The sequence below is a fragment of the Camellia sinensis genome, chromosome 8, assembly GCF_055761805.1.
Source record: "Camellia sinensis isolate YWXY chromosome 8, ASM5576180v1, whole genome shotgun sequence".
In the NCBI taxonomy this organism is placed as follows: domain Eukaryota; kingdom Viridiplantae; phylum Streptophyta; class Magnoliopsida; order Ericales; family Theaceae; genus Camellia; species Camellia sinensis.
In genome coordinates, this window is record NC_138968.1 from 187659168 (window position 1) to 187677410 (window position 18243).

At 33.6% G+C, this 18243-nt stretch overlaps 2 protein-coding genes across 7 annotated transcripts; both read left to right on the forward strand.

The window, feature by feature from the left end:
• The first annotated feature begins 3534 nt into the window (after positions 1-3534).
• LOC145797521 (uncharacterized) lies at positions 3535-7228 on the forward strand. Of its 4 annotated transcripts, none has more exons than XM_082884819.1 (8): positions 3535-4061; positions 4174-4266; positions 4315-4336; positions 4425-4660; positions 4785-5006; positions 5862-5954; positions 6030-6134; positions 6239-6755. In XM_082884819.1, exons 1-8 carry the CDS (start codon positions 3786-3788, stop codon positions 6617-6619), a joined length of 1428 nt encoding a protein of 475 aa, XP_082740945.1. In that variant the 5' UTR covers positions 3535-3785; the 3' UTR covers positions 6620-6755. The 4 variants fall into 4 exon arrangements, with proteins under 4 accessions (XP_082740945.1, XP_082740944.1, XP_082740943.1 ...); XM_082884817.1 differs by adding an exon at positions 7076-7228 and having other exon boundaries at positions 3536-4061; positions 4174-4336; positions 6239-6615; XM_082884818.1 differs by having other exon boundaries at positions 4174-4324; positions 6239-6756.
• Positions 7229-14567: 7339 nt separating this feature from the next.
• On the forward strand, positions 14568-16943 carry LOC114275037 (protein translation factor SUI1 homolog). 3 transcript variants are annotated; one of them, XM_028217015.2, is made up of 5 exons: positions 14568-14782; positions 15880-15987; positions 16266-16471; positions 16556-16609; positions 16704-16943. In XM_028217015.2, the coding sequence occupies exons 2-5, from the start codon at positions 15951-15953 to the stop codon at positions 16746-16748; spliced, it is 342 nt and encodes a 113-aa protein (XP_028072816.1). In that variant the 5' UTR covers positions 14568-14782; positions 15880-15950; the 3' UTR covers positions 16749-16943. The 3 variants fall into 3 exon arrangements, with proteins under 3 accessions (XP_028072816.1, XP_082740946.1, XP_028072824.1); XM_082884820.1 differs by having other exon boundaries at positions 14713-15556; XM_028217023.2 differs by having other exon boundaries at positions 14726-15560.
• The last annotated feature ends 1300 nt before the right edge of the window (positions 16944-18243 follow it).

Genomic DNA, 18243 nt, shown 5'->3' on the forward strand with positions numbered 1-18243 from the left:
CAAAATCTTCGAAATGTGCAAATTCATTTGCTTCAATATGGGATTATGCAAATTTACACTATTTGGCATGAGCACGGGGAACCACGTGTATCAAATGAGGCTCATCATGAAATGGCAATTGATGAAGATGAGGTTTTAGGTGGTATTGATGCCTTAGTGGAAGATCGAATAAGAGGAGAACCCAACGATGCACCCCAGAATGAGGAAGTACAAACGTTTGATAAACTATTGAATGATGCCAAACGTGAGGTGTACTTAGGTTGCACAAACTACACTCTGTTGAAGTTTGTCATCGAGTTGCTTAATATGAAGGTAACAAACCACTGGAGCAATAAGTCGGTTAACACACTATTGGAGTTTTTAACAAAACTTTTACCAAAAGATAATTTGGTTCCAAAGTCATTTTATGAAGCTAAGAAAATACTTCGAGATTTGGGCTTGTCATATGAGTTAATTGATGCTTGTGTAAATGATTGTGTACTCTTTTGGAAGGAAAATGCAAGGTTAGATAAATGTCCAAAATGTAAGGCATCCAGATACAAGATCAATCGTGGCAGGGGTAAGAAGATTCCCCATAAGGTGTTGCGGTACTTCCCATTAACACCAAGGTTGAAAAGATTGTACATGTCAAGAAAGACTGCTGAGGACATGAGATGGCACAAGGAGAAACGTATAGATGACGGAGTATTGAGACATCCCGCCGATAGTGATGAATGGAAGGAATTTGATGTGCAACATCCTCAGTTTGCCCTGGAGCCTCGAAATGTGAGGCTAGGGTTGGCTGTTGATGGGTTCAATCCTTTCGGGAACATGAGCAACTCATATAGTTTATGGCCTGTAGTACTCATTCCTTATAACTTGCCACCTTGGTTGGTTATGAAAGATCCCTTTCTTATGATGTCACTACTTATTCCTGGAGAATCACAACCAGGGATCGATATTGATGTCTACATGAGACCTCTGGTGGATGAGTTGTGGGAAAATGGTGCATTATCTTACGATGCCGTAACTGGTGAGTCTTTCCAGATGCGTGCAGCTTTGATGTGGACTATACACGATTGGCCCGCATTTGGTGACATATCTGGGTGGAGAACAAAGGGTCATTATTCTTGCTACACTTGCAATGATGAACCATATTTTCAATCCTTGAAAGGTAAGACTGCATACACTAACCATCGATGCTACTTGCCTCAAAACCACCCCGAAAGGCGAAAGAGTAAGGCTTACAATGGTAAGCATGAGAAGCGAAAGAGATCTTTAAAGTTACCAGTGGAAAAGATATTAGAGCAATTGGATAGAGTGACAGGTGTCACATATGGGAAGCATCCAAGAAATAAGAAAAGACTCCGTCAGGCACCAAATTGGACAAAGGTAAGCAGCTTGTATGAGTTACCATACTGGAAGAAACGGAAGCTTCGACACAACATTGATGTTATGCACGTCGAGAAGAATTTTAGTGAAAATACCTTTGGAACTATGTTAGGCATTGATGGAAAGAACAAAGACACCGACAAAGCACGGATGGACTTGGAAGATATGGGTATAAGGAAAGAGTTGTGGTTAACACGTCGTCCTGATGGAACTTATGTCAAACCTAGGGCAATCTTTTCATTGACCCCTGAAGAGAGGGAGGGTTTCTTTGAATTCTTGAAATCAGTGAAGTATCCGGATGGCTATGCTGCAAACATATCAAGATCAGTGAATGCGAGAAATGGTAAATTAACAGGCTTGAAAAGTCATGACTGCCATGTACTCATACAACGGATTCTTCCAATTGGGATGCGTGGTTACGTAGACAAAGAGATTAGTAAAACACTATTTGAGTTAGGTAGCTTTTTCCAGGATTTGTGCTCAAAGACACTGCGCCGTAATGAACTTGAGAAATTAGAGGAACGTATAGTACACATATTATGCAAGCTTGAAAAGATCTTTCCTCCAGCCTTCTTTGATGTGATGGTTCACTTGGCCGTTCACTTGCCGCGTGAGGCTATTCTTGGAGGACCGGTGCAATATCGATGGATGTACCGGATTGAAAGGTAATTGTTAAATTGAAAGGTTCGTAATTATATGTTGCATGTGTAACCTTGCTCTTAACTAATTCTCTTTTCAAGGTTTCTCGGAGCTTTAAAAAAGTTTGTTACAAACCGAGCTCGACCAGAAGGTTCAATCGCAGAGGCTTACATTGTCAAAGAGTGCGTTACTTTTTGTTCAATGTATGTTGATGGGATCGAAGCAGTGCATAATCGACCCGAACGAAATCAAGATCGTGGCGAACGTCACAAAGGGTTAACTGTATTCACAGAAACTGCCCGTCCTATTGGCCTAATCACAAGGGATGCTGATATGTCACAAGAATATCGTGATATGGCTCATTGGTTCTTGTTGAACAATAGCCCCGAGATAGAGAAGTATCTAGAGTATGTTTTTCATTTAAATATGTGTATTCTTAGCTTTGTTAATGTAGTTAGCAGTGCATAATAATCACATTCTTTTGAGTAGGATACACAAAAATCTATTACGGACTCCATCTGACCAAGGCATAACCCGTATACAACAACAAGAGTTTCCCAAGTGGTTCAAAGAGCGGGTAAGGCATTTTCAATTTTAAGACATGATTAAAAATTTGTATAAGATTTGATCATTTATTAATTTATTTTTACTATCTTAATGTACGTTATATGTGAATGTAGATAAATATATTGAGAGAAGAAAAGTCACCAGAAGCAACCAATGATTTATGGTCGTTAGCAAATGGCCCAAATTTACTAGTAAAAGAGTACTCAGGTTGCATAATCAATGGCGTACGGTTTCGTACAAGAGAAGTAGACAATCGCCGTAACAGTCAGAATAGTGGTGTGCTTACGGAAGGGGATCATGAGGGAGTGACGCATGAATTTTATGGTCACTTGTGCAATGTTTGGGAATTGGAGTACATGTGTCATAACAAAGTTGTATTGTTCCAGTGTGAATGGTACAACACAGGAAATACAGGTCGAAGTAGAACATTGCGAACTGATGATTATTGCACAAGTATTGATGTCACAAGTCGGTGGTATCAACACGACCCTTTCATCTTGCCTAGCCAGGCTAAGCAAGTCTTTTACCTAAATGATACCAAATGGGGACAACCTTGGCAAGTCGTTCAACGAGTGCAACATAGGGGTGTCTTTGATGTACCAGAGGTAGGTGATGGAGAATCATTACATGAACCAGAAGAAAACGATGTGTTCCAACAAGAAAATATTACCGATGTTGTTCCAATTGACATCGGCCCTAATGTTCAATGTTATAGAGATGGTGTTGAAGCAGAAGTTGTTACAAGGGTTAGGTCATCTGACGAAACAATGATACAGAAAAGAGCTGACAAACAAAATGAAGAGTGTGACGAACCTGATGTGGATTACGATATGGATCTTGATGTAGACTAGGATTTGTAGTTATTTTGCACTTTCTGTATGAACGTTGTTCTTAATTAATGTAGTTGAATTTCAGTTGTGGGGTTCATCCACTGTTATGTAGGTTTATCATTAATTGGTCATATTGTGTGTCTGATGGCTTTGTAATTAATTTGTTCTATGATAAGTAAATGGTAAAAACAAAAATCATCCATATCACTCTAGCCATATTTCAATGATTTAGAGCCTATATGACATATCCACTTGTTGAGATTGTTGTTGCTTTATGCTTTATGTATAGAAATATATAATTATCTTTTCTTTACATCTAATGTTCAATTATGCGTATCCACCAAAAAAATGTTCAATTATGCTTTATAGTTGGGCAAAATGGACGCTACAAAAAAGCAATTGACCAAACTAAGTACCGCAACTAAGAAGGTAACGAACTATGAGAAACAAAGAATGAAGAATATTAATAAAAACCGTGAGAGAATGAAGACTCTAGGAGTGAAGAATATAACAACTTGTTTGAAGGCTACGGTTCAACATAAGAAATTGAGGAAGGAAAAACAAATACCAATTGAGGAAAATGATGATGATTATCGACCGTCAGAGGCTGAAGATGGCAGTGACACTGAAACCTATGATTCGTTTGAGCATGAGGTACTATACATTTATGCATTGTGAAATATATTCTTTGTTGTTACTTTCAATTCATACACGCATAGACATGTATATCTTTGTACATATATTCATATTTTATTATGTTATTCAGCTGTTAGAGATACCATCGAGAGCCCGTTCACAATCTCATCATGAGGCATTGACCCACGCATTAGAAGAGGGGGATACCTCTTCACGTCCTGAGGTGACTAGCAATCCGCCACCACCTCTCAATGTGGAGCCTCAACTTGAGGTGACTGCTGGTAATACTATTGGTAAGACACACTCTTTATTTACATTGATTTGAGATCTTAATTAAATTTGTTCACATACTATTTCAATATTATGGCTTCACAATATCAGCTGCTAAGCGTGCTCGTGGCCCGACTCGAGGCAAAGAGGTTCAAGGCCTTGTTGATAAAGATGGAAAGCTTAGCGTGCCTATCCCTCCAGAATTTCGTGCACCGGTAGGGGACTATGCCTCAAAACTAGCCTCAAAGATTGGTGTAGAAGTGCGAACTCGTTTACCAAATCCAAGTGTTCGTAGGTGGAAGTATGTTGATGCCTCCGTTAAGGAGGCGATGTTTCAACGCTTGAATGTAAGTTCGTTGTCTACTTATAGGAGATTTTACTCATTTTTATAATAGGTTAGAAATCTTAATTATTTATTGTAATTATTTTATTTTTTATAAGAATTATCTATGACTTATCTATTTTTTGCAGGATCAATTTGATTTACAAGGAGACCCTGTTGATATAGAGAAGGCAATGAACACAAAATTTGGTCGGAGATTGAGTAACCATACCTATAGGCTGCACAAACAATTCATGGAGCTGAAGGAGGCTAAAGGGGAGGAGTATGCAAGAAACCACCCACCAAAGAATGTCGATCCTACCAAGTGGATAGATCTTATTGATAAAAAGTGGAACACTAAAGAATTTCTGGTAACATTTTCATCTTTTTTATTATATTAGCGAAGAAAGAATTTGATTAGAATAGGGAGAGATTCTAAAACAACTAGAAAGAACATAATCAATTTGCTGTGAAATTCCATATGTATTCTTTTCCCTTTATCTTCTAGGCATGTAAGTGGAACATAATAAAAACCAAATAAGTGGAAAAATGAGAAAGGGAAACTATTAAACATGGATTGGAAGGCTCGCATAATAGGAGATTAATTTAGGGTTCCTTAAAGTGCATCTTTCACATCATAGACTAAAGAACTAAGATTTCAGTTTCTATGATTGTATTAATTTTCTGTTTGTTCTTGGGTTTGGTCTGAAGTTTCATGATAATGGTAAGCAACTAGCTAAGTAACTAATATAGGGTATTGAGACAGAACTTTAGATTTTATAGAGTTGCGGAAGAAAGAAAGGGTTATGAGTTTGGTATTAGTAATTGTTCCATATCTTGTGAAATGTAAATGGATTTTTTCACAATCTATCTTGCCCATGCTTATATGCCCCCTATTTGTGAACGGTGTAAATTACTCGTTTTTCTTTTTTCACCCAGAAAAACCATCTTATGATGAAATCTCAACAAGTCCTCTAATCTATTTTTCACAGAATTGAATGAAACTAGTGAATAGTTTGAAATATCTTTTAAGTTGAAATGATATATAGGAAAATGATAGAGAGGAACAATGCAATTTCTTTATTATCAACCATTAAATTTGTTTTACTAGTGATACATTTCATTGTTATATTGGTTCATTATTCCTTATAGGAACAATCAAAAGCCAACATATTTGTCTTACTAATGATACATTTCATTGTTATATTGGTCATTCTTCCTTATAGGAACAATCAAAGGCCAACATCGCGAACAGAGAAAGGATGTATACAAAACATAGGTGTGGTTCTAGGTCAATCCCTGTTAGAGTAGAAAAACTGGTACGTATCCTTGCACTTTCAGAATTATATTAGATTCTTAGCTTTATTTATTGAATATTTGGTCTATCAAATTAGGCACGAGAAAAGAAGATGCTACCTGATCTAGCAGAGTTGTACAAGGAAACTCACTATAATGAGAAAACACATGAGTGGATCTCATCTCAAGCTCAGTGTAATTATGTGAGTATATATTGCAATTTTTATTAACAAAATTTTAGAATACTATTTGTTATAATCTTATTTAATTTTCTAATAATTATTTAATTTTTTTTTATATTTGATAGGAAAATATGATACAGACACAGGCTGATCACCTCTCACAGCCAGGATCAACCCCTTTGACTGCAGAAGAGCTATCAATCAAAGTCCTAAAGCCAAGGTCTGGCTATGTGAAGGGACTTGGCATGAGACCTTCATCCTCTATTAGGAGAGCCACTACCATATATGCTGAAACAAATGATTATGTGAAGCGCCTTGAGATGCAAATAGAGACACAAAAGGAACAAATACAAATGCAGAACAATAAAATAGAAGATCTTGAAGAGGGTAAGAAGAAGCAAGGGGAGATAATGGCTGATGTTGTCAACTTTTTGAGGACCAAAGGATTCACTGGACACTTTGGAAGTGGAGGGGACTCATCCACAAGTGGACATACTTCTTGGTAAAGTATATTAACTTTAATATAACAAATTTTATAAAAGAATACATGTTTGAAGAATTAGGAAGTAATGGAAACATGCATATGACATCCAATTTGTACAGGTGCACATGATGTATAAATTGTGAATTAGTCTAAAAAATATATTTTTTTCTCTATACTTAAAGGTTGAAAAAAGGCTGTCGAAATGCTAAATTATCACACAATTATAGATTTGTACAAGAACCAATAGAAACACCTTAGGAGGGACCAATATAAGTTGTATGAACTTACGGCACATTAATGGGATGCACCATTTGTGAATTAGCGTTAAAATTAATTTTTTGTTCTCATAATCTAAAAAAAAGTCTGTTACAGGGATAAATTGTATAATTGATCTAATTGTAAATTGATGAGTTACTAATGTTTTTAATCTTTTGTATAATTGATTAATTACTAAAACTTTTAATTTATTTTTTTGCAGATTGGATTGGGGTGGCATTTTTGACGTGCAACAATGATGTAATTTGTTTGAATGTTCATTTTTGTTTGATAAGGATACACATACTTTTTGGAGTTACACTAGTTATTGTTGGATTTTTGGTGGAATTGAACAAGCTATAATTTTTGGATATTTTGTGGATATTTCACTATTTTATTATATCAGGATGAAATTATTTGTAATGATGAATGGATATTTTCATTTTGTTAATTCGTAAATGTGTTGATAACAGGTTAGGTTAAGTTGTGATGGAATTGTTATATTCAACAGGTTTCAACATGAACAGGGTCATATTTGTTGAACTAAAATTTAGATTTTGATAAAATAGGTATATAATGTGGAAAAAAATATTATGAAATTATTGACAAAATTTTCTATCCCTAAAGAAGGTTTTTTTTGTCTCTTATTTGGCATAGGTGGATGATTAATTTTGTCATAAATTCTTTATTTCGTCGCTAAATGAATTTGTCATGACAAAAAATATTGTCACATTTTGTCACTATTACCCTCAATGTGTGACGAATTTTTTTTGACATTATTTCATCATTTTTAATGATGAATTTGTTTTTATCTCTATTGGTAGCTTCTTTGACAAAAAATTTTCATCTTCGTTTATATTAAACGTGACAAAATTATTTTGTCTCCATTTCTTATATTTATGACAAAATACTTTTGTCTCTAATTTCTCCTTTAATGACAAAATATTTTGTCGCTAATTACTTATAAGTATGTTCCCAACAGAGTGTATTGGAGACAAAAAAAATTCGTCACAAATTTATCATTTTTAATGATGAATTTGTTTTTGTCTCTATTGGTAGCTTCTTTGACAAATTTTTTTTGTCTTCGTTTATATTAAACGTGACAAAATTATTTCGTCTCTATTTCTTATATTTATGACAAAATACTTTTGTCTCTAATTTCTTCTTTAATGACAAAATATTTTGTCACTAATTACTTGCAAGTATGTTCCCAACAGAGTGTATTGGTGACAAAAAAATTCGTCACAAATTTATCATTTTTAATGATGAATTTGTTTTTGTCTCTATTGGTAGCTTCTTTGACAAAAAATTTTCGTCTTCGTTTGTATTAAACGTGACAAGATTATTTCGTCTCTATTTCTTATATTTATGACGAAATACTTTTGTCTCTAATTTCTTCTTTAATGACAAAATATTTTGTCGCCAATTACTTACAAGTATGCTCCCAACAAAGTGTATTGGAGACAAAAAAATTCGTCACAAATTTATCATTTTCAATGACGAATTTTTTTTTTCGTCTCTAAGACCCTTTAGCGACGACCCTTTGGAGACAAAACGGGTGACGAAAAATGTTCGTCGTAAATAGTTTGGGTGACAAAATATATACATTTTGGGACAAATTTGTTTCGTCTTTAAATCCCAAATTTGTTGTAGTGAATCTAAAATTCGACAAATTAAGAAATAAAGTATAATTTGAATTTGACAATCAAGAATTAGTTTGATCTTAATTTGAATTTCATAAATGTAGATATTTTTCTAAGAGCCTTTTAGCTTTAATTTCATATTTTGTAAGAAAAAGAAAGAAAAGTTTTGAATCATTATATTCATGAAGTTATAGCTTTAATCTTGACAAATTAAGGAGGTTTTTGCATTAAGATTTGGAAAGTAGTTATGTGTTCATATTTATTGATGACATTACATGTTGAAAAATGCATGAATCTAAGTTTTGAAATGAAATTTGGAAGCTAATCTTTAGTTTTGAAACTCAGAAAATTTACAGGCCACTCGAGCGACCAAATGGTGGCTCGAGTGAACATTTTGAGCTTCCAGTATTTTTTCAAACAGTACAGTCGGCTCAAGCGACCAAGTGTTAGCTCGAGCGGCCAGACTATTTTTAGCATGTTTTGAAAAATCACACTTTGTTTATATTTTCATCTCATCTCCTCCCAAAGCATTCTAGACATGATTTATGACTCAATGAAGATTAATAAGCTAACAATCAACATAATTAGTTGATTAAAAAATAAGTCATTAACTTAGTAGTAATTGATTTAGAAGTCAAGTAAGAAATTGGTTTATTCAAAAAATAATGATTTAAAATGAAAGAATATGTGAAATGAGAATCCAATTCATTTGACTAAAGAAAGAATAAGCGTAGTAGACTTTTGAATTATTTAGACAGAAGACAAGAAAAGTCAAGTTTGATCAAGGAAGTTATCATGACCCGAACCCGCCCCTAAAGGTTAGGATTATAACCGGCCGGTAATTGTGGTAACCGGGTACGTAACTCGTTTTACTTTCTTTCGTGAGTGTTGGGTCCAACAATTTTTGAAATCTATCTCTCGATTTTCATCTCTTTTAATTTCAATTCTGAGTCCCACTTGTTTCGGGAGGCATGAAGTTGAATTCGGGGGTTTTACACTTAAGCTGGAATTTTTCTAAGCTAAGGGTCGAGCCGCACATATGGGGCCTTGGGCCGCACGTGTGGGATAGGGGCTGTACGTGCAGGAGATGAGGCCGCACATGCGGGAATCTAGGAGATTCCTGGGCTGCACACTACATTATATGCAGGTGCGGCTGGAGGTGCGAGGAAGGATCGCAGCACGTGCAAGGGTGATTATCGCACGTACGGGAGGACACTCCGCATGTGTGGGCATGGGTGCCGCACGTGTGGGACTCCGCTAAGGCCGAAAATTTTGCTTTTCTTCACTTTTGGGGCTGTGGGCTGTGTGGATTTCACTTTTTACACCTCTCTCTCTCTCTCTCTCTCTAAAAGTAACATTTCCTCTCCATTCTCTCTAAAAACATCCACCAAACACATTAAACACTTGATCTTTTGCAATCCATTAGGATTTTGATTAATCATCCTTCACAAACTTTAGAGAGCTAAACTAGGGCTTCACTTTGTGCGGTGGAGATCGAGTTTCTACACCATTGATTTTGGGGGTTTCTTCTCTCATCTTTTCCAAAACTTGAGGTAGGGACTTCTATGAGTTATATATACATGTTTGTGCAAGGTGAATGTTGATTTTGGAGTTTTCTCAAAGATATTATAAGAATTTTTGATTTTTGGCTCAAGAAACAGTAATGCTACAGACCCCCAGTTGGGGTGACCCCCCAGTGCCACATGTCGGCCTGGGGTTGGCTGGAAACTCAAAAAAAAAAAATTTATTTTTTTAGACCAATGGGAAGGGACCCCCAGTCCCCCCGCTGGGGTCCAAGGCTTTATTCCTCAAGAAATTAGTGGCTTGCAAAATAAATCTATCTTTTGCTCTTAGGTACTCCTTGGGACCCATTTCAAGTATCTCAAGCTAGAGTATATAAACCCATACAAATCCTTAAACCTTTCTAATGTCGGACAATCACATTTCATAAATGTGTAAGAAACCCACCTAAAGCCATTTCTACAAACCCGAAAACTCGCGTTGAATTCTTATTCATCCGAAAATAGTTTTGTGTAACCAAATACACGATGTTATTCACTATGCAATATTAAACATAAACCTAATTAGTAACGTTAAAAATAACACTTGAATCTTATCTTAATTAATGCTCAAAATTATCCCAAAAAAATAAAATTTTACAAAAGCCAGTTTCTATCGAATCCATTCTTTCAAAATTATCGGTGGAAGGGTTGTTTATCAGGAAAATGGCTTTCTAAATGATAAAGTGATTAGAAGAAGTTACAAAAATGAGGTTTGGATTTTCACAATGTACTGTTAAATTTATATTTATGGACATTTAAAATTAGAAGTTTATAATGTATTTGAAATTAAATTTGTAAGGGATATTGGAAGTTGGACAATCCAAGAGGCAGATGTGGATTATTAACATTCCCATTTTCCTGTTTCATCCTATTCTTTGCTCCTTTTTTTTTTTTTTTTTCTTTTTTTTTTTTTTTTTTTTTTTTTCTCTCTAATTGTAGGGGTTGGTCATAACAATTTTGTTGGGAGATCATTTTTAGTGTACTGGATTCATAACACTAATCAATTTCAAGCTATCAATTTTCTTTCATCTATTATTTATTGAGTAATCTACTAGGAATGCACAAAAATTTTATTTTAAAATAATATTTGTAAATCAAATTTATTATTTTGCGGTTATTTGGGCGAAAAATATTGTTTAATTTTTTATTTTTTATTTTGTATTTTTTGATATTTGATATAATAGAAAACGAAAATCATAAAAAATATTTTCCATGATCAATGGAAAACAAATTTATTTGACCAAAAAATATTTTTTACTTTTAAAAGACAGAGAATTTTTTTCGGGCTAATATCTTACCAATGTCATGACATCACCACTCACATCCACCATTACACCACCATTACCATCGCTGTCACCCCACCACCATGCCATCACATCCACTTTCATCTTGTTCCACTACTATCACCACCAAACATAGAAAATAATTTCTCCAAAAGATTTTTTTTTTTTTAAATTTGTAAAAAAAAAATTCAAACAAAGAGAGGGTTACATGACCTACAACAACCACACCAACTTTGAAGTACTATATTAGTGTGTTTAGTTTCAATTTTCTGAATTTAATTTTCTGAAAATTGAATATTTTGTTTTTCATTTTTTTTGTTTTATTTTTGTTTTTAGTGAATATTTTTAAAATTTTAAGTAATTTTTTTACTTTTTTGTATGCACTTTACTTAAATATATCTAAATAGTAACATATTTGTGAAAAAATATTTTAAAAATTAATAAATATATAAAAATATGAAAAATGTACTGAATTTTTGTTATTTTTTTATATTTTTGATATTTAGTGAATTTTTTTAATATTTTTTTCACAAATATTATACTTTTTAAGTATATTTATGTTAAGTGCGTCTAAAAATTTTTTAAAAAAAATCTTAAAATATAAAAAAAAATCAGTAAAAACAAAAAAAATATAAACAATAAATAAATAAATAATTTTTTAAAAAAAAGTAAATTCTGAAAATAAAAACCAAAGAGGGTGATATTCGTTTAGGATTTTTATTGATAAATCTCATTTAGAAGTAACCCAAGAAATTCATGAAGAAATTTTTTAACCTACTTAGTTTCATGTATTTATTGTTTTATTCCATAAAGCCATTTTTCTTGATTTACACTATTTTCTTGAACTCTTTTGCCATTATATTTAATATTGATATTTAATGTTAGAGAGTGGAGAGAGAAGAGAAATGAACAAGGTATAAGAAATTTCATATACAAATTAAATAATACAAATGTCATTATTTTATGTTATTATATAGTGTGAATATGTTTTTTAATTAACAACACATTAAAAATAATGTGAACATTCTCTCATCTAATGTGAATATATTTTTAACGTCATCTGATGTGAACATTCACATTCACGTCATCTGATGAAAACATTCACATTCACGTCATTTATGTGATCATTTACGTCATCATGTACAGTTATGTTTATATTTAAATGAAAGTTGAAGCTTATGGTTGTGTAATTTAATGCAATATTGATGTGAATCTTATCATCACCTTTATCACACATTATCTGATGTGTACATTAACATTCACGTAATCTAATGTGAACATTCACGTCATCACATACAGTCAATATTTGAATGCATGAGAACTATCAAAATATAATGACAATCAATAAAAAAATTATATTAAATTTTTTGTGTGTAATATATATTAACATTAAATAGTGGTGTTTTTAGAATGAAAATATGGGAAATAAGAATGGTCATAGAAATTATCAAAATACAATGACAATCAACATTAAATATCAACATTAATGGGAGTAAGAGAGATTGAGAGTGTTTTGATTTTCTTATCTTAAATAGCACTTAATAAAATAATAAAAAATATATAAATTGTATAAAATAAAACTCTTAAAAATAGAACTTATCAAAAAAATAAAAAAATAAAAAAAAAAGCTCCCTATTCGATTTTATAGGTCCCAAAAACTATGTTGCCCCAAAAATCCCAAAACTACATATTGTTCAATAATCTATCTATCTATACTATTATAAAGTGAACACAATTTATGGTGTCATGAAACTTTACTCTCCTCATGCCATGTGGCAGTATTTTTTATTTTTTAAAAAAAAGTTAAACAAAGAGATGGGCAAGGCTTGAACCCATGACCATGGGTTTAAGTACGAGAACTCATACCACTTAAGCTAAGTACACATTATAATATTAATTTCATTATTATTTTTTTTATTCCTACTTATTTAAATTGCACACACATCGTGTGTGCCACCCACTAGTATATATATATACACGTATACACCTATTTAATATCATAGATTCACACACTCTCTCTCATATATACGTATACACCCATCACCCCCCGCCCTCGTATCTATTATTGGACCAGACACTTATCCAGTCCAGATCACACAGGAGAGCCCACTTCTTTGTTCGATTGACGAGTGTGCGACCACGTGTTACGCATCCAGTATGGGGTATCACGAGAAGTTATTTTGTGGTACCAATCCTGCTGCAGACCTCTAATTAGAGGTCTTGCCGTACCGCTCTAATGAGCTGTCCGGGAATAAAAAAAATAAAAAAAAAATAAAAAAATAAAAAAAAAGTGAAGTAAAAGACAAAAATAAGAGAAGAAAAAGACAAATTAGAGGTGCATTAGAGGTGTTTTTTTAGAGGTCCAAATCATTTTTCTTTGTGGTACAGGAGATGATCATGACATATTCTCCATCTTTAAATTATATATACAATAAAATATTATACACTAATTAAATGATGAAAAAATTTCATAATACATTTTAAAATTTTTTTTTCATGATCCCTAACTTATTCCACAGCGCATAAATTTGTTTTTTGAGGCAAAAAGTAGTGACACCCATTATTTTAGCCAATGAAATGAATATTGCCGCTGACCAAACTATAATTTCTTGGGGTCAGGGGTGTGCGGGTCGGTGCGGTTTGAGAGAAAAATAAAAATCGTATGGCGGGTGGCGGATTGATAAAAGTGTCACTAGAATTTGCTATTTTTCTTATCAAAAACTGACGGTTCGGTTGGCAAATAATGGAGGATTTGCCTTGGCGGTTCGGGCGGATTGGCGGTTTATAAAAATATAATTCAAATTACAAAACTTAAATCAAAAAGTAAAAAAAAGACGAGAGATACCGTGATGTTAAGCATCTTGCGAAGTTTTCTTCTAATGCAGCAAGTGTAGCAACAACATGATAATATCAATGATTATGCCATCAGTTCATTACAAGCATCTGTGGAAGTTACAATGATCTTATACAATACATAAAATTCCCCTCGAGTAGTAATGTAATACTATATTCTAAGGTATAGAACAACAACCAAACTTAAGTAAAAAAGAATTTCTAAAATCTTATAAAACATGATTTAATAGCGGTGCGGGTCGGTGCTGTTTGGAAGAAAAATAAAAACCGACAGATTGATAAAAGTGTCACTAGAATTTGTCATTTTTTTATCAAAAACTGACGATTCGATTGACAAATAATAATAAATTTACCTTGACGGTACGATTCAGTGCGATTTTAACGGTTTTAGTGGTTTCGACGATATTATACCCGCCCCTACTTGGGTATCACTCTCTCTCTCACACACACTCTCTCTCTCTCTCTCTCTCTCTCTCTCTCTCGACCTAACCCCACAAGCACCTTTCTCTGCTCAGACTTATCCGTAATTGGGTTTGGGGTTTCTTCTCCCATCATCATCTTCGAGTCGAAACCCTAACCATCGGATCAGGTACTCTCTCTCTCTCTCTCTCTCTCTCTCTCTCTCTCTCTCTCTCTTCTACTTGATTCCTCAATTCTGATCTTGTCTTGCTTAGATCTGTTTTTGGTTTGACGGATTCGACAACTATTTTGATCTTTTAGGGATTTGCTTTGCTAAAAAAAAAATTTGATCTTGCACGAATAGATTACAATTTTTACACCGATGAACATGATTTGCGGTTCTTTCTTTTCCTTCATGATTCTCTGCTTTACGGTATCGATATGTAATAAAGATCCCTTTTTTTCTTTTTTTTTAAGATCAAGTTGTACTTCGTATTTGAATTCTGGGTTTTTCGATGCATGATAAATTTGCTGCGCTTGTAGTGATGTCCCTTCTCAGAGGTTGTTCTTGCATGGTTGTATACTTTTAATTTTTAGGAATTCTAAAGCCTAAAACTTCCAATTTGTTTTTGTGTGGAGATGAATTCATACTATTTTGATATAATAATATATAATTGTTTCTAACATTAAATTGAAGAAATACTTATTAGTTTTTGTATATTTTGTGTCTTTGCTGTGTTGTGCCTTTCTTTTTAAAAATTGTAATGTCTGTGTCTCATGTCCCGTGTGTCCATGTCTCTGAAACCTCTTCTTTGGTTCAAGAGGGGTTCCCGAACGGTACTTGGTAGTTGACCATGTCTGCTTGTGGCAGTTGACAGTGACACGAAATTATGGTGGTGGGTCTTGGGTGGTGGTTGTGGCTGTGGCAATTACGGGTTGTGGTGGCCGGCAATGAATTCCGTCGGTAGGTAGAGATCTGAAACCAATGGAATGGCTCATTTCCTTTTGACTACCAGACATGAGAATGGGAATGGGCATTCGATTTCACCACGTTTTCATGTAACAAACATGACCTTAAGTGTCGTGATCAATATGATGAGATCGGTCTATACACTGTTCTGAAAACATTTTTATCTTTTATGTTATTTCTGATGTATGTCATTGTCAAACATGGGGGAGTGAGGTCTATAATTCTTTAATGTCTGAATTGTTATTTTGTTCCTTTATATCAATGTTTGAATATTATTCATTGTTATGGTTCTAATGTTGGTTTTACCTTCAATCCAGGTCTGAGTATTGGAGTGTAGTGATTGAAATTTGGGTTTTTGGTTTCTGTTCAAATTTGTAAGCCAAGTTTCATGTCTGAACTCGACATCCAGATTCCTTCAACTTTTGGTATGTTTACTTTATTTCATTACTAGTATTTGCATCTTCAAACCTTGTTTAATAGTTTACTCCAGTACAATTGTTTAAAAGCAAAGTATCTTGCTGTCCCCTAATTGAAGGGCCCCTCCTCCAACACATGCACACACAAATAAATGAACATAAAGTAAATAGAAGATGTGAAAAGAACCCATACATGTGCACGCACTTGATGCAAACGAGAGAATTTTTCTTCCTCTTGTCTTCTCAGTTTGCAATATGACGAATTTTGTTTTCATGTGGCTGATTAGATCCGTTTGCTGAGGCAAATGCTGAGGATTCCAGTGCTGGGTCAAAGGAATATGTGCACATCCGTATACAGCAGCGGAACGGTAGGAAAAGCTTGACAACGGTGCAGGGGTTGAAGAAAGAGTTCAGCTACAATAAGATACTCAAGGACCTCAAGAAGGAGTTTTGCTGCAATGGTACTGTAGTCCAGGACCCAGAACTAGGCCAGGTTTGTCTCAATGTCAAAATGACCCGTCTCGGTATTTTTTGGCTCGGTGCTCCTCTGACATTAATATTGTTGATTTTTCTAAAGGTTATTCAACTTCAAGGCGATCAACGAAAGAATGTCTCAACCTTCCTTGTTCAGGTGATTATCTAGAACCTCTGTAGTATTTGGACGTAATTTGAGCTTGTTCAGTGGGGTTTTTGATTTCTCCTCCCCGTCTTTGCGGTTGAAACAGGCTGGCATAGTGAAAAAGGAACACATCAAAATACATGGTTTTTGAGCTTGCAGTTTCCATTGCTAGTTCCCTAAGAATTCTGAAGTTAGATTGTAAACCTAGCTGTTGTATTATCTCTATGGTGGTGGTTTTGCTATCAAGTTTGGTTTGTGGTGTCTCTTAATTTCCCGAATCTGAGTGTTACTATGCAATATTTATCATTATAATAAAGGTGGTCTTGTGTTTTTTTTGCCTTGAAAACTCTCTCTCTCTCTCTCTCTCTCTCTCTCACACACACACGCACACAGAGCATGTTTGTTTGGGTGGACATGAGTTTGGGATTGGACTAATAGTCCAATAAAATTATTAATCCGATGTTTGGTTAAACAATTGAAGTAGGGACTAATTATTTTAAACTATTAGTTAAGATAGGATACATAATCTAACAGATTCATAGTCTTAGAACTATTTGTCATGGGAATGCTAATCCAGTCTACCCAAACAAACATGGCCACAGGGTGTTCATATGGGGGAATACTTTGGAGAAATAAGTGGTAAAACACACAAACGTTGGAAAAGGTTTGCAAGATTTAAAAAATAGTTTTGTGGAAACAAAGTAAGATTAGAATGCAAACAAAAAAAAAAAAAATTGGTATAGGATAATCATTGCAGTAATTTTTTTTTTTTTTTTTTTGTGCTGCCCTTTCTGATATTACTACCATGGAAGTCGCATCTGTATTTTTTGATATTACTACATAGCAGTGCAAAGGGGCTGTATAAAATAATGCAAATCCAATATGAGCAGATACAGAGTAATATGATTGAAAGTTATTTTGGTCATGATTTATAAATTGATTTTTTTGTTTATTATAAAAAGATCGGTAATTTTTATTTTTTTTTTATTTTGGGTAAGATTTATAAATTAATTTTTTTATTTATTATAATTATTTAAAAAAAAAAAAAATGAAGAAAAGTTGAAGAAGTAACGTAGTTCAATTCAATTAATACCTTATTTATAATGTTGAATTATAGGAGAAGAGTAATACTATATGTATTAAGCCTCGTTTGTTTTGAGAACAAGTTAATTTAGTAATTTTTTAGTTATTTAATTAAAATGTTTGTTTTGGGAACAAGTTAATTTAGTAATTTTTTAGTTATTTAATTAAAATGTTTGTTTTGGGAACAAGTTAATTTAGTAATTTTTTAGTTATTTAATTAAAATATGAACTAAAAAAAATTAGTATGTTTGGGATGACTTTTTGACTTTTTACGAAAAGATGTGCAAAAAGTAAAGAGAAAAGAGAATCTTTGATTTTTTGGTATGAGTTGTTGGTTTTTTGGCTAATTTAGTAATTTTTTGGCTAAAAGATAGAGTTCCCAAACGAGGCCTTAGTACACTATTTAGCCTCCGTTTAGGAAGTGAGTTGGTTTTTTAGCTTTTTGGTTTTTTTGGCTATTTTAGCCTGAGGCTAAAAAGTCTGGTTTGGGAATGATTTTTTGACTTTTTAATTTTTTGGTGAGGTGCTTCTTGTTAAATTACCAAACTACCCTTCATCCACGT